Genomic DNA, 25,132 nt, shown 5'->3' with positions numbered 1-25,132 from the left:
TCCTATTGTGTAATGACAAAAAGTCTTCAGTGAAAAAGTCTATGGGTATTTATTTAGCTAGGAATTTTAGCACCCGAAGAGCCGTTTTGTTTTTATAGTTATAGGGTTCATACCATCACTAATATCAAGACAAGTCGCATCTTATTTACATATCACAGTTTGCCTCAGGGTTTCACAATCTGTATAGTGTGGGACACCCCCTGTCCTTTAGAGCTTTGAGACACCCTATTATCAAAGTATTCAACACTGTGTCACTGTGTAAACTGGTGGCTCTGTCTAGGTTTATCACCTATACTGCAGCCAGCCACTAGAGGGGCAAAAACACAAAAGGCCACATCTAGAGCCAATGTTTGGTTTGTCTGTTCTGGACTACTGCACGCACATGATGGTGCAACATGGTGGCCTCCATGGAAGAAGATGCGCCATAGATGTACTGTATTATGGAAGCCAGACTGGGCGTTTCCTCTCAAACTTGCTTACAGTTTGTCCCAGTGGCCAATTGTGGTATTTCGATAGAAATGCTTCTCAAAAGGCATTTTAAGCCACCATAAGCCAACATTACAATAGAGATGTCTCTAAAACTGTTGACAGGACCACTCCAACTGCAAACAAGGTCAGCTCCACAATACATTTATGGGACCCGCATCCTCTCTAGATATAAATGTCTCACACTAAGGTAACAAAAACTCAGTAATGCCTATTTTCAGATGATTACACACTAATGAAAGCATATTTATAAGATCTTTGTTTAATCCCACAGCAGGGACATTTGCAGTGTCACAGCAGCAAGTGCATAGCAAACTAGAGTAAGTATAAATAAGTATAAATAGCAATAAATAACCAATCAGTATAAATAAGAGAAAACATTAGAAACAATATACACAAGAGGAAATATAACAATATTTACAAAAAATATTTACACTTTGAAGATAATATTATTTTCCATTTCTTCCCTATTTTGACAATTAAACCCTGTAACTCTTACAACTGTACCTTTAATTCTGCCGTGGAGTGGGGAAAGTTCATAGCAAAGATCTTTTCGCATCAATCATGTAGTTAAAATGATTAAATCTACCTTTTTTTCTTGATTTTTTTCCGTAGAAATATAGACTTTAAAAAATACAAATTTTCCGGGGTTTTTCAAGCCTTATTAAAATGATCAGATATTCCTCGGATTTAGAAAACAACCCACAATGCTGGCTGGGGATACATGTGGAAGAAAAAGTGGATATCACAGTTTTAGGGTAATTTATTAGTATCATACAACACAGAGTTACAGTTCCCTCATGCTACACACGTGCAATACAGATAATTAAACACTTATTAAACTAATAGAAACCGCTAAAATATATTTTAAAAAATGTATAAAGATATTATTCAAATTTTGTATGAAATAAACATAAATATAAAATATATCAAATAAATATATTTATGAAAAATCCTCACACAAAAAAGTAGTGTTTATCACGATGATGCACATACAGTAAAGGACACTGTAGTAAATGCATTTTCAATATTTCTGTCACCGATTGGTCGCAGCAGCGTTTTGTGCTGCTTAATGTTTCTCTCCCAAATATGGACAGGAATGTCCAGGATGACGTCTCGTGTCCGGGGAATGCGGGTTTGTAACCACATTTATTTAACTACGCCTTCTTCTCCAGTCTGAGGTCCTCTGGTAAGCATTACACAGGAAGAGACAGAGAGAGCCGTGTAGGAAAAAGAAATGGGACGCCCTCTCCCTCCTCTTCCTCCTCCTCCTCCTCCTCCTCCTCTCTTGGCGGATAACGGTGTCCAAGAAGTTATTCGGGACCGACGCAGACAATAGTCTTATCCTGCGGGCTGCGATACTCGTCCATCACTACTTATTAATGCTGTCCGCGTCCGGACTGTGTCACATAAAGAAGGAAACACTCGGCTGAATTCACATCATGGACGATCTGGGTGAGTGTAAAGGCTGTTCTTCGTTTCCAGGGTTGTAACTACATGGTGAGATATCTGGAGGGGATCTTTGGGGAAGGGGTGGTGTGCCTAAACAGAGGAAATATGGTCTCTGTTCACTCTGGTAATCACAGAGGAGCAGAATATGCTGTCTTTGTCCACAGGCACATGTATATGAGTCTGTAATATAAAGGGGATTTTATGGGATCCCATTGAGTTACAACACTAAAGGAGCAAAAACTTCTATTGTATAAGGGTTTCCTCTCATAATACATCCCATAATCCATGCTATACTGTTCACATGTGCTTCTGTCCTTTGAGATTTAATTTTTTTTTTTTTTGCACAATTGTGTTGAAATTTCCAAGCAAAGTAGCTATAAATGCACACACACTAAAAAAAACAGGTAACATAAGAACCAGAGCTGCAATGATTAATTGATTAGTTGTCAACTATTAAATTAATTGCCAACTATTTTAATAACTGATTAATTATTTTTGAGACTTTTTTATGTCCAAATTTTCTGATTTCAGCCTATCAAATGTGACTGTTTTATGGTTTCTTTAGTCCTATATGATAATAAACTGAATATTTTTTCAGTTTCTGATAATTTTTTCAGACAAAACAAGGGCTTTTGGAATCAGTGATCAACATTTTTTTTCACAATTGTTTGACATTTTATGGAGCAAAGAACTCAATTGAAAAAAATGTATCAATAAAAAAGATAACTTTAAATAGTTGCAGCCCTGATAATACTGATACTACATTATTCTGTGTCCGCCTGACCGCTGTAAAGTGTTTTCATGCATGTCCTGCAAATTCAATAAATTCTTTGTATATTAGATTAAGCGGATCCACAGCGGGCTTTCCTCATCCATTAATATTAACAAGTCAGGGACAGAGAGAAGCCGCATAATGTGCGAGAGAGTGTTTTCCATTTCAAAGAAGCAACATGTCTGGTTCTGTCTTATTTCTGTTGATGAAGATGTCAAAGGGAGACTTCTTTTCTTTCTCATAACAACATTATGAGAAGCTGACGCTTTGTGTTTGGGAATAACTGAGTTGGAAAGGCCCTGAAATAGCCCAGGGCCACACTGCTGTTTCAAAAAGCCACAGAGTTCAATGAAAATAGAAAGGCCTTCTTTTTGCCTCAGCTGCCAGTTGTTGTTTTTTTTTTTTCTTGAAGTCCACTTCAGGATTGAGGGATTTATGCTTTTTGAGCAATACTGGAAGGAATGGCTAGTCATAGCCAAGCACATCTGGGCACATCTGGATTGGATTGCATGTAGTTACTGGGTGACTGGGTGAGCGTTTCAGTCAGGCAGCACAGTGGCCATGTTCGGGACACTCAGTTTATGCTGTTGTCCAACAATGTTGTAAGTTTATGTATTGGATCTGGCGAGGCTTTTCAGTGAGAAAGACCACTTGTTAGAGAGGCCTTTGGCCAAGACAAACAAGTCGACAGGCAGCTCTAAATATGGTCATAATTCCCATTGAGAGAAGTTCAGCTCCTTATATGAGCAGTTTAGTCTGTAAGTGTGTGTGTGTGTATGTGTGCAAGAGACACACAGCAGGGAGGAGGAGGGGGGCAAGTAGTATATTCACAAGATTCTCACCACATGGTCGTACCAGACATGTGAATCATCTGGGGCAGAAGTGGCCACAGGGATGAACTAAGGCAGGGTAAATTAGATTGGGTCTATCATGTCAAAAAAAGTTTAATCGCTCAAACATCCTTTATATCAGTCTACAAAAGTTACTAGAATGTGAGAATCTAAACGGGTTCTACCTGGTTAAATGGCTGAGACTATAAGCCAACAGAAATGACAATTACCTGCACTAGAAAAGTGCACTCAGTACAGCTGCAGATGTCAGGAAACTGAAAAGAAATTTGGGTTTAATCCCTTTCATCACCAACTGTTATGGATTATAATTACATTGATATGGTTATTTAATTACTCTAAATCACTGTAGTATCTTGTTAGCCATTTGTATCAAATATTATCATAATTATAAATAAGTGTATGAATTCTTGAGTTACAGATAAAAACATGTTTGACCTTTTAGCACCAAAATCTATCATCCTCGGGTCCAAGTGGACATTTTTTGCAAAATTTGAAGAAATTCCCCACAAACGTTCCTGAGATATTGTGCTCATAAGAGTAGAATGGACTTGAGGTCACAGTGACCTTGACATTGACCTTTGACCACTAAAATGTTATCAGTTGATCCTTGAGTCTGAGTGGTCATTTGTGCTAAGTTTGAAGAAATTCCCTCAAGGCGTTCTCGAGATATTGTGTTCACAAGAATTAGATGACGCAAAACCATAATGCATCATGCCACAGCTGCTGCCAGTGCAGAGGCAAAAAAAAAAGGTTTTTTCAAGGTTTTTCAGAAAGTGTGAATCAGAGGCCCTTCAGCATACAGTCATGAATTTGCACCAAATAAATAAGGCTGATGTGTCCTGTAGTATGTAAGATAAGCAGCGGACAAGCTCCAGGTTTGTTGGTCACACATGTAAGCAATCGCATGATCCCCTCCAGGCTTACACCTGGCAGAGAAAATAAACCACCATTTTCTAAACAAACACATTATAAACAAACATAGAATATAACATTTTGTAGCATTTTGGAACATAAAACATTAAACTTGAACACCTCAGTCCAGAAGAGTAGGCGTGGCGGGAAATGAGGGCTGTCGCTTCAACCTATATTACAAACCAGAGCAGAGAGCCACACTCTGCTCTGCATGTTATTGTATGTCATGAAATGATGGTAAAGATATCAACTGAATATATGAGGACACCTCAGCTTTCAACAATCCTTGAGGAACTCTTTCTTCTAAAACGGGTTCTTTGGGTGAAAAGGGTTCTTAAGGGAACCCTTAGTCTTACAAAATAACATTGAAAAACCCTCTCTCTAATAAAGGGTTCCTCAGAAGCCAAAGGTTCGCAGTAGAAATTTCAGCCCTCCAGAAAGATCCTTTTTGGAACCCTTAATTCTAAGGGACCTTGGAAACAGCAGATCAGAAAACTCACCACAAGGTCCAGGTCGTAACTGTCCTACATGGACTAAAAAGATCAAAATGAATCTTGTGGTGTTCACAACTTAAGTTTCCACGGTCAAGAATGGACTTCTTAGCTCAGCTTGTAAGCCAAAAAGAATTCCTTAACGTACTCATAAAAATAGAAATTGGAACATCTACAATTCCAGTACCTTGTGGTGAGACTTCATCTGTGCTGCTCCATGTTAGCAAAACTTACAAACCAAGTTTATCTGGAGTGATGAGGTCTGGAGCACATGGTTATAATTAAAGCTTTTTAACAAGGGACAGCACCGTATTAAAATAGTCTAACTATAACCGTGTGCTCCAGACCTCACCACACCAGATCCTGTCTCCATTGTCCTGTCTGTTGAGGGACACACCTCCTAACAACCTGAGTGCAGCTGGTTTGAGTATTTGTTGAACAGATGACTCAAAATTGAAGGATACACGGTTGAACCATCCATCATCTGTGATAGTACCACCCCAAGTGATAGTAGTGTGCAAACTTGACCAAGTCTACTGAGAATAAAAAAAAAAGGCCAACCTAAACATCAGCAATTCTGAGATCACTATGTCTTGTATAAAAAAAATTAGTCCAACAATATCCACTTAAAGGTCTTTTTGAACGCGTCAATCCCTCCAACTCGGCACTTACTGATACAGCAGTGCCTGAAAACCAAATAAATATGGACACCTCATTTCAATACTTGCTGTAATTTTACGATAATGTAATGTTTATGGTGTCATATTGTCAATGAACTGTATTTAAGGCTCACGCAACCAAGTCTGTAATCATACAACTGTCTTGATGATGCAAACATGGGAATCTTTCCCATCTCTACCATCCATCGTATGACACGAAGGCATCATTAGCTCTGAGAAAATAAACCCAGTGATGTCATATTCATGTCACTGTTATCTCATCTTTGTCTTAGAGACTACAACGTTACTACAGACACCTGCATTAATGCTGCATTTTTGTGCTCCTCAGATTGTTCCATTTCCAGAGTTAGAAGTCATTATTCTCATTTAGTTGTGCCCATGAGCTTCCCCTCAGCTGTTGCTAGTGCTGTTTATCCATCTAGATCTCTGTGGTTGATATCTCCAGAACTCTGCAACTTACACCAAAACAATCTGGATGAATAAACAGCACTACAGACCAGAGATAAAATACGTTTTCTTGATTTTAGGGAGAACAGTCCCTTTAAGTCATAATGTGGAAACAGCAAAGGACGCTACAAAGGTTAGGGTAGGGTTGTTGTACTTGTTGTTGCATCTGGGTGATGGGTTGGCTGAAACTAGCGCCCCAGTGAAGATGCATGTTGCTTTTCAAGTATTCTGAAACAGTTTGAAGCTTTATATTACAAAGTGATTATATTCAACACTTGTTAAGGTAGCAGCATATTCCCTAAAACCACTAAAATATGGCCTAATCTGATTTGTTATTACAGTTTATGCTAATAAATAATTAATCTAACTTTAGGATTTAGGGATTTGTATGATCCAGTGTTTCTAGGGAACAAAAGCTAGGATATTTTAGTCTCTGCTAGATTGATTTTAATGATTAAACAAGTCTTTTCCAAGTCTCACAACTTTTCTGAAGTACAATGCTAAATAATCCTGTTGGCTCTTTAACAGTGTTAAAAAATATCCATAGCAGATAAAACATTTGGCACATAAACAGTGTTGTCGACGAAGGGTTACTTCAGCACATCTGATCGGATTGTGAGGGTACATCAAGGAAAAAAAAGGTTGCGAACCACTAAATTAATGCTCAGTATGGTATCAGCAGTGAGAAAGGTGAAGTCATTAGGCAGCAGCCTCTCCTCTACAACTTTGAGTCTGTAATTACTCATGTTCAGCCCACTTTTTTTTACAAACGCCAGCTTTGGCCCTCAGTCGCACGTACACAGACTTGTCAGCACTAAATGATGTCATGCAGCGGCAAAGCTCAACCCTTGAGCAAGTCTAGTGTCTGGACAGCTTCCACTTCAGCACTGAGTGACTTGAAGGGGGGTGGAGTGAACTTACATATCGTTGCCAAACACTCTTCCTCTGCTTCCTTTCCATGCCGGCATGTCTTCTTGGATATGAATGCAGAAATGTTTGTGTGCTCTAATAACTTCGCTGTGTCGATGGATTATCTTTGGGTTGTGACTGTCCTGTCCTCTGGTGTCTGAGGACGCTTATTGTCCTACATGTTGTGTCTGACATGCGGGCCGATTTTGCTGCTGCTACTGGTTTGGTCACACAGGCTCTCTGTCTCTCCTTAGGAGTGCCTGAGCCACCTAACTACCCTCTCAGTCCTCGTATTGTTGTGTTTGGTACGTAACTGTCTGTGCATGTGTTTGCATGTGTTTCATTCTGTCTGCCAGTACGTCATTCACTTCTTTAACCTTGTGTCAATCTTATGTTCTGTCATTGGTCCAGTGTATTTTCGACTGCACTGCATGGTTCTTAAATCAGTTTCTTACCTTTCTATTTCCCTTTAATACTCCATAAAAAAACTGAAAACATTCATCAGGGACATTCATAAAGATACAGAGACACTTTATGAGGTAGTTAACCAACCTGAAGCTAAACTATCTTGTAAATGTAACTAAACTTCCATCACATTCATGCCGTTATATGTTACATTATTTTTTCTCTCTCTAATTCATTTTTTTTTTCATCTCTCCTTTCCAGACGCCCTCCTTGCTGATCTGGAGAACACCGGCTCTCCTCTAGCTCGGTGTCCTGTCCTGCTTACCTCTGACCCCCCAAAAAATGCTGATGCTGCTTCAGAGGAGACCGCCCCAGCCCGGCCGCCGCCACCAGCCTACACTCCGCAACAGGTAGACGATTAGCTGGTCTGAATTAGATGGAGTCAAATATCCCGGGTACGAGCGCTGCCATCTTGTGCTGGTGACTTTGTTTGGGGCCGGAGTCGGCACAGTGGTGACCAGGGTTGGAGCCGCGGTATTGAGTTCCCGCCCATATACCCAGCTGATTCATTCTTGGGCAAGGCTCAGCTGTCAGCCACGACAAGACCAAATAACGTATCAAACCAAATTTACAGAAAAATTATCACTTGAACATACATCAGCATAGTAAGAAGCACTTAAAATGTCAGAAACCATCCAAAAGCCAGCCACTAGGGGGAAATCAAGATGTTCTGGCTTCATTTTGGCAAGCTGTCATCTCGGCCATCTTTATATGTCTATCTCAGTGATTCAGATCGATTTTCTCATTACACATTCTGATTTATTTGTCCTTAGTATTATCATCTTTATGGAAGAAACTTGATTGACTGTGCTTCTGTTTTGTCTCTCAGACGGTTTCAGCTGCAATGAAATCCAACCAGAACTCCAGCCCAGACAAATTATACAGGTAACTCCCTCCTTGATTTAATAAAGTATCATCTGCATAGAATAAATTTATTTGCCTGGGTCCAGACCTCTGAATAACCTTCAACACCTCAGATATATTCAAAACGAGTGAAGTGAGTAGAATGGCCAAATAGTCTGTGCATTTCAGAGGGAAATGTCTTTATTTGCTTTCTTTAGCTACATGTTACTTTGCAGAGTCAGATTAATAATACAAAATATAATCATATCATCATTATATGTCATGAAGCAATATTAGAAAATAAGATTACATCTGGGTGAATATAAGTTGATTATTCGGATTTTACATCACAGAGAAAGTCTCTCATTGTGTTTGCAGGGAAAATATCATCCCAAAGCTATTCAAGACAAATCATGAATTTCTTGTTTTATTTTTCTCTGTTTGTCATTCTATCCATTTTTCAATTAGTGTGTTTGGATCCTAAACCACTGTTAGAGACAAATAAGAGTAGGCTACTGCTACGTGACTCATTTCTGAACGGACAAAGTTCAAGAGGCTCCTCTGATTCATGACAAAGTGGCCATGATGAAGCCGACCACATTAGTGAAAAACAGGATGTTTCCTAATCTGTGTTCTTTTTGGCCTGTCTTGTATTTCTTTACAGCACAGTGTGTAAACCACGGTCTCCACGCACCACAGATCCTCCTCCAGCCTTCTCCTCCTCCTCGCTGCTGGGTGGAGGTCTGAGTGAGCTGGATCATCTGTTACAGGAGCTGAACGCCACCCAGTTCAACATCACAGGTTAGTGTGTATCTGTGTGCGTTTATATCTCTGTGTTTTAATTCTGAAAGTTTTCTCACATGTGATCTTGTTTTTATCATCAGATGAGATACTCGCTCAGTTCCCTTCTTCTAAGAAAGATGAGAGGGACAAGATTAAGGACAAAGCCACAACCTCGTCCTCCAGGTACCGAATCTAATCAATGTAGTCAAATCTAAATTATCAACATAGCTTGCTGCAGTTCTAGTGGATGTTCTGCACTGCAAACTACTTGAGGCTATGTAACATTTTCAGTGCATTTTGAAGTATTCTTTTCGTAATATTTTAGTAATTCTGACAACCAAATAAAGAGCCAAACAGTATAAATATTGCTAAATTACATAAAAAAGAATAGATGAATTAACAGACCGCAACCTGAGTGATTTTGGGGGTGAACTATCTCTTTAAGTAAGATCAGATGAAGTTGTTTATTTTGTGGATTTATTAAATTACTTTTTCTTGTCTCTTGTATTTTAGTTCTGCAAAGCCTTCAGCAACATCAGCCACACTGGAACTGGACAAACTGATGGCTTCCCTGTCAGACTTCAGAGTCCAGAGCACGGTAAGAGTCCACACAGCAGCATGAAAATGAGACACAGAGGCTGAACAGTTCAACTGTTTTAGTGTAAGTCCACAGTTGTTCCAGGCTTTAACACAGCAGCTCACACTGATTCACGGTGGACATACGAAGACGCTTGCTTGACTTCATGATGACTTCACTGTAACTGTGTGGCCTGGCCACAGCACATGCCTCCTGGTATAAATCAGTCACCAGATAGGGCCTGAGGATGGAAATTAGTCTTGGTGGAGATATTTTCCAGCTTCAAAAATAGCTTCAGATCGTTGGAAGTTATAGATCTGTTCTATTTGGTGTGGTATATAATCCAGTCATTCTCCTTTTCAGCCAGTCAGTGACTAGCATGTGAGCAAAGGAAGTGGCTCTGTCATTTTAGGTTTGTTTAGTTCCAGTGTGCAGTCCAGCTGTGGATGATAAACAAGCATGAGCACAGGGTTATGTGAGTTTTTAAAGGAACATTTTTCCATTAGATACTCTTTACTCTGTTATTACCAAGTTGTGACGTTCACATTTAAAAATGTTGATCGGCATCTGCATTTTTTTAATCATGAATGTGGCATGGCTTTAGGCATGGGAGGTCGACCCACCGTTTTGATCCAGAAAGTTTAAACAAATATAACTATACATTTTGTACATTCATTACTTTTCCTCTCGTGTCACCAAGAGGTTTATGTTATTGTGCCAAATAACAAACTAAGATGGTGAACTGGGTAAACATCAAACCAGGGAAACATTGGCGTGCTAACATTGACATGGTTAGCATGTTAGTATGCTGGGGTTAACATTAAGACCACAACCACTGTGCCTAAATATAGTCTCGCAGAGCTGATAGCATGGCTGTTGACTTTTACTTCTCTTACTTGAGACGAGTTGCGGAGAACAGACATGATGGGCTGATAGCGAGCAGCCTACTAGTTCCTAATCTCTATAAACAGATATTTGTATATGAATGTAGACTCTATGGGAAAGGGAAACGATTTTGGTATCAGAACTATTTATAGTCGGTTTGCAGTCTGAGTAATCAGTGTTATCAGGTTTATGGTTTTCCTGCAGAATTCGATTATTTTTGATGTGCTGCCGTGGGTTGATTTTTATTGTCCTCCAGTGGGGTAGACTTACTGTTCTTGCAAATTACATTAATAATATCTATAAATATTATTATATCATTTTGTAAATTAAATTGTTTATTTATATCAAATCCTGACTAATCAGCATGTACACACACTGACATGGGACACATCACACACACACACACAATGTGCCTTTGCTCTCCAGCTGCCAACATTAGTTTTATTGGCTGTTGGGCTGGTTTTGTCACACAGACCTCGCAACCCTGCGAGTAGTATTGACCGATCATGTTTGAGGGGGCTTTGGTTGCGTGAAGGTAAATAGTCCACGAGGAGAGCGAAAGAGGTTGAAAGCATTGACTGAAATACAATTTTGGAACCCATCAGGTGTCATCTGATGATGGTTTAGCTTTTTGTTAGCTTTTGTTTCAGATGCTGATTCATAAACACATATCTGTGTCCAGAGATTAGCCAAAATGTTGCCTGGACCTTAAATACCTTGTGTCTCAAGTTTCTAATCAGACTGCAAACAATGACTGGTGGACAGAAGAGGAAGTCTTCTGTTATCAGGATGTCTGCTGGCTACACTAAAAGCCCTGAAACATTTGCTGTTGCCCCCATAGGCTAAATCGTTGGTTTGATGGATTCCCGGATTAACTACTTCCTAAATGTTGTGGTTTCCTTCACAAAATGTCATGTGTTGTGTTTGCATTACATTCTCAAACATGCATCCTGTGCTGCACTCAGCCTCATATCTGAGGGTCCAAAGCCTCACAGTCACTGTCTTTTAGGGCAATTAGTTTCACACCAACTGCAGACTGATGTTACACTCTTAGAGAATTAAAATCCCCAAGACAGATGTACCAACCATCATTTTTATTTGTCATCCTCCAGCCAGCTGCGCCAGTCAATCCAGTGGTGACAGCAGCACCACAGCAGCAGCCCGCCGCCCCGACACAGCCCTCTTCCGGCGGCTCGTTGGACAGCATGCTGGGGCTCCTTCAGTCAGATCTGAGCCGACAAGGAGTCCAAACATCCTCCAAGGGAAACTGTTCAGCGTGTCAAAAACCAGTAGTGGGACAGGTGAATTATCAGAGCAAGTCTATATAGACTTTTAAAAAGTATAAAAGTATATTAAACTTGTGACAGCTCAGTTTTATTTATGCAGGGTCTCTGTCTGGGTCAAGTTAAATTTACGGACATTATGAATGTAATTTAAGACGTATATCATAAATATTAAAATGTCTATTTCATCTCTACTTAGTACAGAATTAACCAATGGATGCCAACCAAGTTAGAGCAGAAGAAATTTACATTAAGCACAATTTTGTTGATTTAGGTACACTAAATTAAAGAGTGGACCTACATCGTTCACATCATGTTTCTGATATATTTATGTACCTTTATTAAGTTATATTTTTTACAATTCAAGCTTAGCTCATTAGACTAATGCAACAGGGACAGAAACTGTGATTTAGCTATAAACGCATCACTGAATCACAATATTTCACATTTGACTTTTTGTCAGAACTGGGGGCTCTGTCCCTGAAGTAGTTTCCTTGAAGAGTTTAATTCTTTGTGTTTGGAATTTAAAAAAAATGCTTGAATTAATGGTTGTTGGTTCTGTGTTGCTTTTGTAGTTTTATTACAGAGAGATCAAATCATTTTTTCCCCAAAATTAATCTAATCTAACATAATTCACAAAGAAGATATTTGGAGGATGTTCTTCATTTATCACTGTTTGACTGTTGTGCAGGTGGTAACGGCTCTTGGAAAGGTGTGGCACCCGGAGCACTTTGTGTGCACCGAGTGCGAAACGGAGTTAGGCAGTCGCAACTTCTTTGAGAAGGACGGACGGCCGTACTGCGAGTCGGACTACTTCACCCTCTTCTCGCCTCACTGTGCACAGTGCAACAAGCCCATTCTAAATGTGAGAGACTTGTATGTGCATGTGACGTGTAACTCAGAGCTTATTCTGACATGAACAGCTTGAATTAATACCCAAACCCACCTGAAGCCAATTAACTTTATTTCCCCTTGTTTTGTAGAAAATGGTCACCGCTCTGGATAAGAACTGGCACCCGGAGTGTTTCTGCTGTGTGAAGTGCAGCCGGGCATTTGGAGAGGAAGGTAATGGGCGGCACATCCTGTCTGGGTTCAACACACAACTCTTAACAGTGAACTTCAACAGGGTCATTGTTGTTGTTGCTGAAATCACTGCAGGATCCATCAAACGCACATATTCAGTTAATAATTCACATTAAATGATGTAGAAGCTAGAAAACTGTTTGCATGGATTTCCACACACTGTATAACCCCTTAGGGTGGCTCATAACTTTGCTTTAAAATGCTGCTAATCCCCTTAAAAACATTTATTCGTGTAGTCTTCAAAGTAGATTTAATGTTCTGTCCTAAAAGCAGTTCTACTCTGCCAAGAATTCAGAGGAAACACTTAATCTTTGGCATGAAAATAGCCAAATTTAATGCAGAACAAGGTCTGAGATTCAGCCTTTTAAAATCCGGATCAGTAAAACCTGAAACAATTACAAGCAGATTGTAGTCACGTGGAGAAGGTTTTTTTTCCCAGCATTATCCAGATAATTTAACATTCTTCAAAGAAGCTTGAGCCGTGTAAAGCTGTGACCGTGTCTTCTGCAGGTTTCCATGACCGTGAGGGCCAGCAGTACTGCCAGCAGTGTTTCTTGACTCTGTTCGCTTCTCGCTGTCAAGGCTGCAGCCAGCCCATTCTGGAAAACTACATCTCAGCTCTCAACTCGCTCTGGCATCCACAGTGCTTCGTATGTCGGGTGAGTGTTTCCCTGTGACTTTGATCCCTCGTGTGTCATGGCTGCTCATCTTAGTCAGTTTTTTTTCTGACATAGGATAGTTGGAGAACTTTTTATTCTTGTTTTCTTGTAAGCAAACAAGTTATGTGTACATTCAGAGTGTTTCCTTTGAATGTGAAATATGTAAGACTTTGGTACCTGTTGACGTCAGCTGAATGTAGCTGCTGTGCACATAAATTAAAGGGTACTTTTTAAATTTCTTTTAACACTTAGAAAACTGAACGGTTCGGTTGGTGGCCTGTCAGAATTTTTATTAGTTGGGTGGGGTTCTGTTGTGGACATTTGGATTTATGACCGCAGGATTTCTAAAATACTTGCTGCAAATGGGTCAAAGGACATATCTGAGACCAACAAATTGATGTGTTAGACCAGCAGATCAGACTGTGGTTGTGATGTGTACATGTGTGAAGACTGTGAGAGTCAGCAGGGCGTTTCTGACAGAAAGGCTCTGCTCTCTGTAAAACTGCCATGTAAAAGAGGCTTTAAAAAAATCAAAAAAAGCTAAAAATAAGTTGGAATTATGTCATGAGAAAGTTGTTATTTCACATGACAACTTTCTAATTACAGCTCCGTGACTCAGGGCTCTCTGCTCTCTCTTTTCCTTTCGTCTTCAGGAGTGCTACAGCCCCTTCGTCAACGGCAGCTTCTTCGAACACGAGGGTAACCCCCTGTGTGAGGCCCACTACCACCAGTCCCGTGGGAGCATGTGTCAGGCCTGCCAGCAGCCGATCCTGGGCCGCTGCGTCACCGCCATGGGGGCCAAATTCCACCCCCACCACCTCGTGTGTCACTTCTGCCTGAAGCCCCTGAGCAAAGGCTGCTTCAAGGAGCAGGAGAACAAACCCTACTGCCACCCCTGCTTCATCAAACTCTTTGGTTAAGGACACAGCAGGACTTTACCCCCCCCTCCCCTCTTCTGGGTCACCAAGTGAAGAAGCTGTAGTTCTCAGTGTGTTTGTTTTTTTTTACTGTGGGAATGAGGGTGGAGCTGGTCTCTTTCTTGGTTTTAAGAGTTAATGGAGGGAGGGAAATAAAAAAAAAAGAGAATCATCCATCCCAATTCTTTCTGTTTTTTGTTTTTTTTTTTCAAAAAAGAGGACTGCATTTACAACCCCAGCTCCAAAAAAGTTGGGACTTTGTGTTAAAGGCGGATATAAACAGACCACAATGATTTTCAAATGATTTTCGACCTATATTTAATGATGTATAGTACAAAGACAGGAGATTTAATGTTCAAACTGCTTAACTTTTTTTTTTTGTAAATATACAGATGTCATGTCCTCCAGGCTAAAGAGGGAGAGGACCATCCAGACTGTTACCAGTGCTATCTTCAAAAGCCAGCATCTGTGATGATATAGGGCTGTTAGAGCCCAGGATATCATTACTCGCTGTCACATGTGTGAAGGCCCCATTAATGCTGAAAGGTACAAACAGGTTTTGGAGCAACATATGCTGCCATCCAGACTTTTTCATGTTGCAGGCATCAAATTCAGTAAGAGTGTATATCAGTAAGAGTTAAATATCTTGTGTTTGTACTGTATTCAGTTGAATATAAGTTGAAAAAGATTTGCAAATTGTTGCATTCTTTTATTTAAGCTTTACAAAGCATCCCAACTTTTTTTGGAATTGGGGTTGTCGACTGGCAGTGTGAAATATGACTGCAGCATTGGTTAGACAGATGCAAAATGATGCCAAAGGATTTTGTCATGTATGTGAATCTTTTACATACTGTATTGATTCAAATTGAATATTTAAAATTGAATTCTTTTGCCAAAGGTAGAAAAGAAACAGTATATTGAGAACAGATTTATTGTTTCAGTGAAGGACTTGTGCTGTTGTGCAACGAAATCCCCTTTAATATATTTGCTTTATATTGCAAAAAGTATAAGTGCCACTGCAATTGCATTTATATATTGTACGCTGACTGCTATATACTATATGTTTTTGTGTAACAGACTAAGCTGTCATATGTTTATTGTCAGATATTTTGCATTATTCTTTCACTGTTGCTCTATGCAATTTGCCAAAGATGATTCCAAAGAATAAAATAAAGGAGAACACAGTTTGTCTCGCTGTTTCAGAGGTGGATAAATCAAAGAATCAACAGTGAAATTTGAGGAAGGAAGATACTTTGAGAAAAATGTGTTTGTTCCAAGATGTAGAAAAGCAACTACAGTTTGTTTTTTGTTTTTTTATCTATCATGAAACCAAGCAACTTGGAGGTAATTTCAAGTCTATACGTTCCTACAAAAAAGAACAGCAACTTTGTGGGAAGTATAAGCTGGAAAAGTAACTTTTTCATATTCCTTTATTAAGACACAAACTACTAATTACATCTGTAAAAATATATAAAAAGATGAGCCAGATTTTATTAAAATGGTACTTATTAGTGTTTTACTATTATATATAATGTTTTTTGGTTAATATTACTGCTGCATTGAAGTGTATAATGCATTTTACTGCTGTAGAAAAAGTGAGAATTAAGACAGGAGAATTTTCTCAGACCATAAAAGAACACTTCATTCTTCAGTTTATCAGAAGATTTCAAATTCAAAATCACTATTATACTCTTTCTTTTGATTTTTTTTTAATTAAAAAAATCATCTATTATGCATGTACAGTATATGCCCCTATGCTTGTATGTGTATAGGTCCTCATATTTCTGTCTTTGTGAAGCAATTTGGTGCAAAAGTGCCATATATTATTAATTTACATACATTTTAAATCTCCTTTCTTTTTAAATCTAAACAAAAGTAAATACTGTGCATGTTTAGAAATACACACACACACACACACACACACACACACAAAGGAAGAATAAATAGATACATGAAAAATTAAACACCATGTTTGAGATGTATAGGTTAGACTAGGTGAGTTCCCTGTTTCAGTGTCCTAACATTATAGCTTTGTTAGGAAAGGAAAATAAAAACACAAAATTTAGGGAAACATGATTTCACTAGACAGGAAGGGAAAATCTGCAATCTGAAAAGTAACTAATAACTAAAGCTGTCAAACAAATGTAATGGAGGAAAAAAGTACAATATTTACCTCTGAGATTTAGTAGAGTAGAAGTATGAAGTTGCATAAAATAGTAATGGTGATGGTAAAAGTGAAGTCGGCTACACATTTGTACTTAGAAAGTTAATTCAACCACTGCTGATCCTTCTTCACCCACTAATGCACAAGAACATATCTATTGCAGTATATCATACATGTGGCATAGAGGTATGGTTGTAAGCTTCCAGAATTAGAAAGTCTAAAAATATTGCTGCTGCTGCTGCTGCAGTGGTTAAAGTAAATTTTGACCACTAGATGTCGCTGTTTACTCACCGTCACCCAGTCGACCCGCTTTGAGCTCAACTATTTTATAATCACTGCCAGTAGCGTCCTGAATGTTTTCCGCTTTTGAAAACATCAGAAAGAGACAGTATAAATTATTTAACAAATTCAAAAACCCCAAATAAAATATTCATAAAGTTTAGCAGGAGGAGAGCTGACAGCTACGTGAAGCGTGTTGACGTGTACACGCCTCTGCGCCTCACAGGTGAGTTCATTTAAAAGTTAATGAGCCTCCCTCGCTGTCTGACGAGAGAAAGCAGGTAACCTCGTGAAGAAAGTCACCGTTACCGTCGGCTCGAGGTGTATAAAAGTCTTGCAGAAATACACAATGAGCGATTCAGAACAGCAACAAGTAAGTCAGTATCCTTTTAATGCGTGAATAGTGTTGTTTTGAGCATCCGGGCTGCATACACAGCCTGCAACAAGCCCACCAGGTGGTCACTGCATGCTAAATAAGCATTTCCCCACAAATTGTCTGATACCATGAAGTGATTTTATAATGTTGTTGGCTGAGAAACCCTTACATTTACATAACTAAATGAAAAACTGCTTATTCTAGACAGAGGAACCATTTCTAGAAGTTCCTCAGTGTCTCTTGGCTTGTGTTTGTACATATATATATATATTTACCTCCACATTGTCTTCATCCACTCAGGAGGCTGATAAGGTGTCTGAGCCTCAGTGGCCTGAGAATGGAGATGAGTGGAGTGATGGTGAGGGTGGGACAAACATGGACTGTGGTCTCCTGCAGGCCATGGCTGAGGAGGATGAGGAGATCAACGTCTACAATGAGGAAACGTTTGGAATGGGTGCGCAGATGTTTTACATCCTTCTCCTCCTTAAAATCCCTTTGTCTTCAGATGAGGCAACGCCTCTGTCAGCCTCTGCAGAAGGTGAAGCCAGACTGTTTCTACATTGTAAAAAATGACCCGCCAAAAAAGCTGAAAACTTGAAATTATAAGGGATTGAGCAAGTTGAGAAGATTGATGCCGCTCTTTTGTCTGTGAAGCTGGTGCCAGGAGACCCAGTGAGCATTTTTCCACTGAAAAGACGTGTAAAAAGCGAGTGGCCACGAGTGAAAAGATGTTAAGAATACATTCAAAAGTGAAAAATTTCTTACTGACTATTTTCAGATGTTGATTGGATGTTTACATTTAGACCACATTTCACCAGGATTTGTAATACTTATGTTTATCATTCTCCATAATGTGCAAATTATAGCGTATCGTCAGTTAGAGCCTAACTAGCTACATCCAGATTTCTCATTTGAAAGACTGTTTCACCCCTTCGCCCACCACATCTTCTCTCCTCTATAGATGTTGTCACTCTTCATACTACGTCACCTGACTTCCTAATGGCTTTCTGGCATAAAATATTCTGGCAGAAAGGAAGAAATATGACATCAGACAAATATTTTCACACTAATCACTATTGTGTCTCTTACAATCTACGTGTTACATAGATCTTGATGAAAACGGGCCCACAGACGAACCCAGCAGTGATCTCCTTCAGTTTGGAGAACCACCACCGTCTCCACCACCAGACCCCAAACCACCGTCCCGCCACAGCTCCCCCTCCCCTCCCAGACAGAGGCCACAGTATCGGCCGCAGTATCCTCTGCCACAGCGTGGAAGAGGAAGGGGACACAGAGGAGGGCTGGGTAGGGGCCAGATGTTTGAGGACCCAGCTGTGATGAGGATAGTGCAGGGGCGACCAACCCTTAAGGTGATGCAGATTTATTTACTGTCTGAAAGTTGAGATTCGACAGCTTTTCTTGTAGCAGCTCGTCTTCATTTTGGTCATTTTTATTTATTTTTTTCCTGTTTTAAGGGTCTTGACAGTGCCATAGTGGACTGTGGAAACGCCATGTGTCGTGATACCTTTGAGGATGATGTAAGTTCCAACTTTTAAAGAATTTTTTTGTCATACTTTTTAATTGTACTGCTAAATTTTCCTGTTTTTTTCCCCCCTCCAGTATATGGCGCCTTCTTCCAGAAAGACTAGAAAACTCTCAGGATCAATACTTCAGGTTAGCATCGCTACAAAACACATTATCATCCATTTGATGCTGGGTTACTGAAACAAATAGCTGTCTTATTTTATTCTGTTTTGTAGGACAGTGCCATAGTGTGTGTGATTGACGGTCATAGGGGTCAGCACCTGACCCCCAACTTCCTGGATTTGCCATATCCCGTCTCTTCCTTCAGGGGCAGAAGAGGGGAACCCAGAGGATGCTACCCCAGAAGGCAGTATGGCCAAAGAGGCCCCTCTCGGGTGGAAAGTCAATTTTATTAGATAGTTTCTTTTAAAGGAATAGTTTGACATTTTGGGTTGCATGACAAGATTGATACCACTCGTGTCTGAATGATTAATATAGAGCTGGAGCAAGTAGTGAGTTAGCTTAGAATAAAGGCTGGTGATCTTGTGGTTACAACAGGGAAAGTCATGTACACTATATGCTTTGTGGTTAAGTCATGAAAGCTCCACTGATAGGCAAGGATAAAATGGGCACCAAAACTGTCAGTGTATTGAGGCCAAGAGCAATTGAGCAACATATTTACTGAATCTGATATTTTGGGAAATGCACCTTACATACTTGCAAACTATTCCTTTAAACAAACACATTGTCAGATGTGGTCTGTCAAATTCCTCACTGAATCTTTGTCTTGCAGATGCATGCATCCATGGTACCAGGATCACCCATCCTCTCACGTCAACCGTCAACCCCTCGGCAACATTACAATCAGGTTTATTCCATCATAAATGAGATGCTTTCTGATACCTTACAGCCAACAGCAAATGCACTGCTGTCTGCTGTGACTCATGATGTTTTTTTGCTCCAAACCAGACAGGGGGCTTCATGTTTCCTCCGAACCGGCCTTGTCCCTCCACTCCTCAGTCGCTGACTCCGAAGATGATGCAGCTTCGCTTTGGAGCCAACTCACCAAGACCGTCCCCCTTTTACAGCCCCTCGTCCAATTCAGTGCAGCATTTCAGGTGTGTGACACTCTTGTGTATTTCACAGGAATGTTTGATTTGTGGTGAGTATTTGTCAGCAGAGTTTGAGTATTGAGTATATTTATGACTTGGCAGGCTTGTTCATCCCTCATGAGTATATAAAACTCTCTTCATGGAGCTGACGTTCATAAATTTTGTACAATCCATGGCATTAATGTGCATTTACAAGGTAATGTTGGGAATGGATAACTGCACCTTGTGGAGATAAAAGATGCAGCAAGAACATCCATCCACCCCAAGAACTGATGCACAACCGAACATAGATATCGACTGGGATAATATTAACGCATGATATTAGATCCCTCATGTTGAGGATAGAGCTGAGTCATGATTTTACTGGAGGCCCAAACATAACCTTCTTCCACATGAAAGGACAAGACTACAGATTGTAGGCTGTACGCTCAATGTATTGATTCAGCTCTTACCACGGTTCCTGAGCCAAAAAAGACGGCGTCTAGAAGGATAAGTTAAAAATGAAGATGGATAAAATGACCACTTTTTTGGTTTAAACATTCTGTGAGAAAAAGTATCGCCATATTGTACAACTACCATGTTATCATGTAGCATCAAGATAAATAGCCTATACATCTTTACTCTTTGATTATATCTAACAGCATCAGCTTTTTGTGGAAACTGACCAATGTTTCAGTTCATCCATAGTGCTTTAAATGTGACATTCAAGGTTTGTGCAGTATCTTGTAAGACTGGAAAATGCTTAATTTGCTCATGCTTATTTTTCCAAGGTTAGGAATATGCCTGAAGTTACATATGCCCCTTGAAAAATGCTTGATTTTTAACATAATCTGATGTTTCATCTGCATAAGCCAAAAATATTAATATTTGAAATGTAATGATCCTGTCATTTAGGGCTGGGCAGTATATCAATATCGTGATATTATCTTTTTTTTTTTTGGATACTGTTATATCGCGATATGGCATAAGTGTTTTGTCAAGTGGTGGCTTTTCCTGCCTTTAAAGGTTGCACTACTTCAGTCATCATGTCAAAGTTATGCATTTTACTCTCTCTTGGTGAAACAATAAAAATGGGAGAGTCTGGAAATTCACAATTTTACTCTCTAAGAATTGAGATCATGAACTTCTCACATGATTCTTATTTTTTCACCAAACACATTTATTGCACTCTTTTACACTCAAGCAAAAAAAAACCCTATCTGAGACACTTGCTGTCTAGAGAGGGCTTTCAACAGACAAATTAACTTGAAAGTCTTGTGTACCGTCTCTTTTCCTGTCTTCCCTTAGAGCACTTTACCAAAGTGATTAAACTAAAAAAAATTGTGATGATGCACAGGATAACGTTTGTGTTTTTGATGTTTGTTTGGTCTGATGGCTGGGATTTAGTGATGTGGTTTGTCCTTTTATAAGAAAGTCAGTCCTCATTTAGAAATGAGATGACAGATGTATGAATCGAGATCACAACTTTTTTTTTTCTACAATTAACTGTGCAGCCCTATTAGGTACCTTATGTACTTGAATTTTTACTCTTGAATTTTTTTTTTACTCTAAACCTGGACATTGTCTGACCCACAGGTACCCCGGTCCTGTCACCCAGCTCCACCCCCAACATAAACGACTGCTTAGTCAAAAACAGCATTTATTCCAAAGGTTGGTGCTGCATCGCTTGGAGATTTTGAACTTTTGATGGGTTATGAAAAGGGAATGGGTTATTTAAAGACAAATATGGCCCATTTGTAGAAAACAAGACGGCTGGGATCCGTACTGTAATCTCATGACGGCCAAAGAGAAGGAGTGGATCACCAGGCTGCAGATGATTCAACTGCAAAGTGAGCACCCATACCTCGAGGACTACTATTACCAGGTGGGTGTGGCTCGGGTGTCTTCTTTATCATAACTTTTGCTTGTCACTTTTTTTTTTTTTTTAGTATTTTCTGTATCAGAAAGTACAAAGTCAAAGACTGACTGACTGGCTATGGTATTTAAATTTTGTCATAGGAGTATTACCGACGAATAGAAGCGAAGATGGCAGAGGAAGAGCTGGGCATCAGAGGGAAGAGGGAGCCACCCAAGCTCACCACACCCTACATCACAAAAACTGACTCTTACACTCCAGGTTTTTCCTCACCTCAACTTTTCATGCTGTCACACCACATTATTTGGTGTTTCGTGTTTCCTAGAGAGGTTTCAGCCGTACCTCTCCTTTTATATTTTTCTACAATTGTAAAAGTCTTTTGTTCTTCCAGTTGTGCACATTGAAGGCTCTTTGGGTCAAGTTGCTGTGTCCACATGTTACTCCCCTCGCCGTGCCATCAGTGCAGTTCATGCAGTCCAAGCTCAAGGTCCACTCGAGGTGACTGTGTTCTTGAGACGACTCTGGCATTTTATGTTATTAATCTGCCATCCCTGATACTGAGACTTATTTCCACATGGCAGGAACAGAAAGACATCAGACAACGGCGATTAGAGGTCCTCAGCAAAATAGAAAAGGTACTTGCTGGTTACTTTTGATGCACTGAGATGCCTTTCTTCTTCTTTTTTTTTTTTAACCTTGTTCTCAAACACTCGGTCTGTTCTGCCCTGCAGCTGTTCATTGTTCTGTTGGAGGTGGAAGAGTCGGAGAGGATGAAAACTGCAGTCCTGTCTGAAGCAGAAGAACGACGGTTGATGGAGAAGACACAGAGGAAAGTGGAGTACATTTACTCCGAGCTGCAACACCACGATCCCCTGTGAGTTATAAACAGACCACCACTTGCAAGAATAAGTGTTATGTATTGTGTAAATATTGCATGTAGGAAAATGAAATTAATTTAGGCTTCTTGTTTCAAGCTGTCTTAAACTATACAACATGATGCATTTTCTCAAATAATTTGATGTAGAGATTCAGGAGGGGAGTTTCTTCCTTTCCTGCTGGTCTCAAAAGGCAAAAAGCTACTCGCCCGCCTGCTGCCGTTCCTCAAACATGATTCTGCACTGAAAATCTTGAGCATTGTGACATCTAATCTACCTACGCTGATGAACAGAGACACGGAAGAGGTAGCAGAGGTTTTTTTCAGTGCCTAAGAAAATTTCCCTTTTTATATTTGCAACAAAAAATCTTGGTCTACTTTGTTCCCTTTAAAAGTACCTTGAAGTTTTGCTACACACATGCTCAAAAGGTCAAAAATGAACTAAATCTATGCTCAAAACCTCTTGTTTGGTTTGTTTTAATATAAAATTTTTGAGATTAATCTGATAATTGTCCTCACATCTTCTTTTTAGGCTCTTCCTGTGCTCTATCCACCTCTTCGAAATGTGATTGGAGGCCTGACGTTCAGTCAGCTAATCAGGGTTCTCAAAGATCTGACATCTGAGTCTCTGACGACATACGAGTCGCTCACGCTGGCATGTCAGAACAAGGTCTGTATTATTTTTGAGGTACAAATTAATGAGTTATGCAGTAATCACCAATAGTAGATGGCAGCTGGCTTGCCTCCAGTTTGGAGAAGCAGCAGGAGCACGGCTAAACAATGGACAGGGTCAACAGCAAAACATATTTTAGCCATATTTTGCCTTGTATAACAGTAGTTTCTTGTCAGAAGAGGCTGTCTGACAGCAAAGTAAAGTGGTGAAAATATTCTAAATATAGCGTACACTCGAACTAAACTCTTGAAGTAGCTAAAATATGGTTTGTTGTTGACCTTGTCCACAGCAGTCATCTCTGCTTCCCTGAACTGGAGCATGGCGACTGCCATCTACTGTAGGTAATACACTGACTGTGGATAAATAACTCATACAACCCCACTTCTTATAATCCAAACTATCCCTTTAACGTATTTTCCTTTCAGTTTGGACTGTCCTTACTGTATGCTCTCCTGTCCCACGGAGAGAAGTTGCTGTCCTCAGGCGTTCCTCTAGAGCCCAGCATCGGAGACTTTGAGACCTGGTGGGGATTTGAAGGATGATTTTCCATGATGACAGATAATTTAAACATCCTTGCGATATTTTGACATTGGTTTTCCCATTGTCTTATAGGACCGACACAATATTCCAGGTGGCGGGACAGTTGTCCCAGTGTTCACTGGTGGAGCCGCTCCTTATGCCCTCAAACCTGCTCACTCTCTTCTGCCGTTACCTGGACAAACGCACTGTGCATCAGCTGAAAAGCAACATGGAGTAAGTCATTTTCATTTTTTCTTTAGATGTTTTGATACTAGAGGCAGATTTTCACACTGGATACGAATTATATATTTTTTCGGTGGATGTAGATCTTATTATCATTCCCAAATATCTTTATTTAGGTCTGCCACCGGATTCCTGGCTCTTCCATCTTAAGGTGCACAGACACTTATGAGACGCTCAGATAATGACCAGGTAGTGATGAGCACTAGAGTGAAGGAGCAGAAGAAGCTCTGACAAAAAGTCCTCAGTGTTCATCACAACTGAAGCCATGTAATGTACTTGGATTCTTATTTTTTCCTCTCTCCCCAAACCCCTCACATTTTTGCACACAAACTGTTTCCCTTTTCTTTTATTTCCTTTATCTGATCTTTATCTTTCTTTTTGCTCCCTTTGGTCTCCAGTAGGTTACGTCAGTACAAGTTACTCTAAAATTGCAAACCTGATTATTTTTTTAATCCTCCATGCCATAATTTCATGAGATTGCCATATATGGAGGTGGTAACATTGCATTAACTATCTACCTACTCAACATGTACATATTTCCAAATGTTAGTCACATTTTGGACAAAAAAAACATGAGTTATCACTTACTGAGATAAATGTGTTGGATCAGATATTGGTGACCAGGTTGAGGATTGTATAGTAATTTATGATTGTACAGCAAACCTATATGTTCATTGTTATAATAATCATTAAGGAAGTAAAAGCCATGCAAATTTGGGTTTTTTGTAGAGACATGCATTGTGTATACATGTGTAGCGATACTAAATATGATATATTTGTAATTTTCTATCTTAGATGTTTCAGTTGTTGTAAAGAGATTTTTATTTATTGTTTTCATTTGGAAACAGTGATAATTTAAATTGCACCCTTGTAGAGCACTTGCAACACAAATAAAAAAAAAATCTTTAAAAATGCTCAACAGTTTGATCCAGTCTGCAGAAAATGTATCTTGGTACCAGCCACCACTCGAAGTCCTGAACAACAGATTGTACTTGTCTGTTTTTGGTGGTGCAGCTCA

The 25,132-nt window shown here is 39.7% G+C and overlaps 2 protein-coding genes and 1 long non-coding RNA gene across 5 annotated transcripts in view; all 3 read left to right on the top strand.

Annotated features, from left to right (window-relative positions):
• Nucleotides 1-15,679, top strand: part of LOC146311978 (uncharacterized) — a 29,240-nt gene extending 13,561 nt beyond the window's left edge. The window contains exon 2 of the long non-coding RNA XR_014772158.1: nt 15,042-15,679. This is a non-coding gene — a long non-coding RNA (uncharacterized LOC146311978). The remainder of the gene's footprint in view (nt 1-15,041) is intronic.
• On the top strand, nt 1,738-15,679 carry LOC146311977 (transforming growth factor beta-1-induced transcript 1 protein-like). 3 transcript variants are annotated; one of them, XM_084740290.1, is made up of 12 exons: nt 1,738-1,941; nt 7,255-7,305; nt 7,667-7,815; nt 8,295-8,350; nt 8,973-9,109; nt 9,193-9,274; nt 9,605-9,689; nt 11,666-11,854; nt 12,528-12,701; nt 12,820-12,901; nt 13,430-13,578; nt 14,232-15,679. In XM_084740290.1, the coding sequence occupies exons 1-12, from the start codon at nt 1,929-1,931 to the stop codon at nt 14,496-14,498; spliced, it is 1,434 nt and encodes a 477-aa protein (XP_084596416.1). In that variant the 5' UTR covers nt 1,738-1,928; the 3' UTR covers nt 14,499-15,679. The 3 variants fall into 3 exon arrangements, with proteins under 3 accessions (XP_084596416.1, XP_084596417.1, XP_084596418.1); XM_084740291.1 differs by lacking the exon at nt 7,255-7,305; XM_084740292.1 differs by lacking the exons at nt 1,738-1,941; nt 7,255-7,305 and adding an exon at nt 7,361-7,539.
• A 1,531-nt stretch (nt 15,680-17,210) lies between these two features.
• Nucleotides 17,211-24,985, top strand: patl2 (PAT1 homolog 2). The gene is made up of 19 exons (XM_084740316.1): nt 17,211-17,311; nt 17,615-17,768; nt 18,422-18,684; nt 18,790-18,852; nt 18,935-18,988; nt 19,075-19,233; nt 19,632-19,706; nt 19,808-19,956; nt 21,526-21,600; nt 21,691-21,814; nt 21,949-22,066; nt 22,197-22,303; nt 22,387-22,440; nt 22,537-22,679; nt 22,830-22,986; nt 23,212-23,349; nt 23,778-23,875; nt 23,965-24,105; nt 24,231-24,985. The coding sequence occupies exons 1-19, from the start codon at nt 17,288-17,290 to the stop codon at nt 24,262-24,264; spliced, it is 2,130 nt and encodes a 709-aa protein (XP_084596442.1). The 5' UTR covers nt 17,211-17,287; the 3' UTR covers nt 24,265-24,985.
• Nucleotides 24,986-25,132: the final 147 nt, after the last annotated feature.

Source organism: Lutjanus erythropterus, chromosome 17 (genome assembly GCF_056507025.1).
Source record: "Lutjanus erythropterus isolate fLutEry1 chromosome 17, fLutEry1.hap2, whole genome shotgun sequence".
Lineage (NCBI taxonomy): Eukaryota > Metazoa > Chordata > Actinopteri > Lutjaniformes > Lutjanidae > Lutjanus > Lutjanus erythropterus.
The sequence above is the reverse complement of the archived record's forward strand: the minus strand, read 5'-3'. Positions and strand labels throughout refer to the sequence as shown.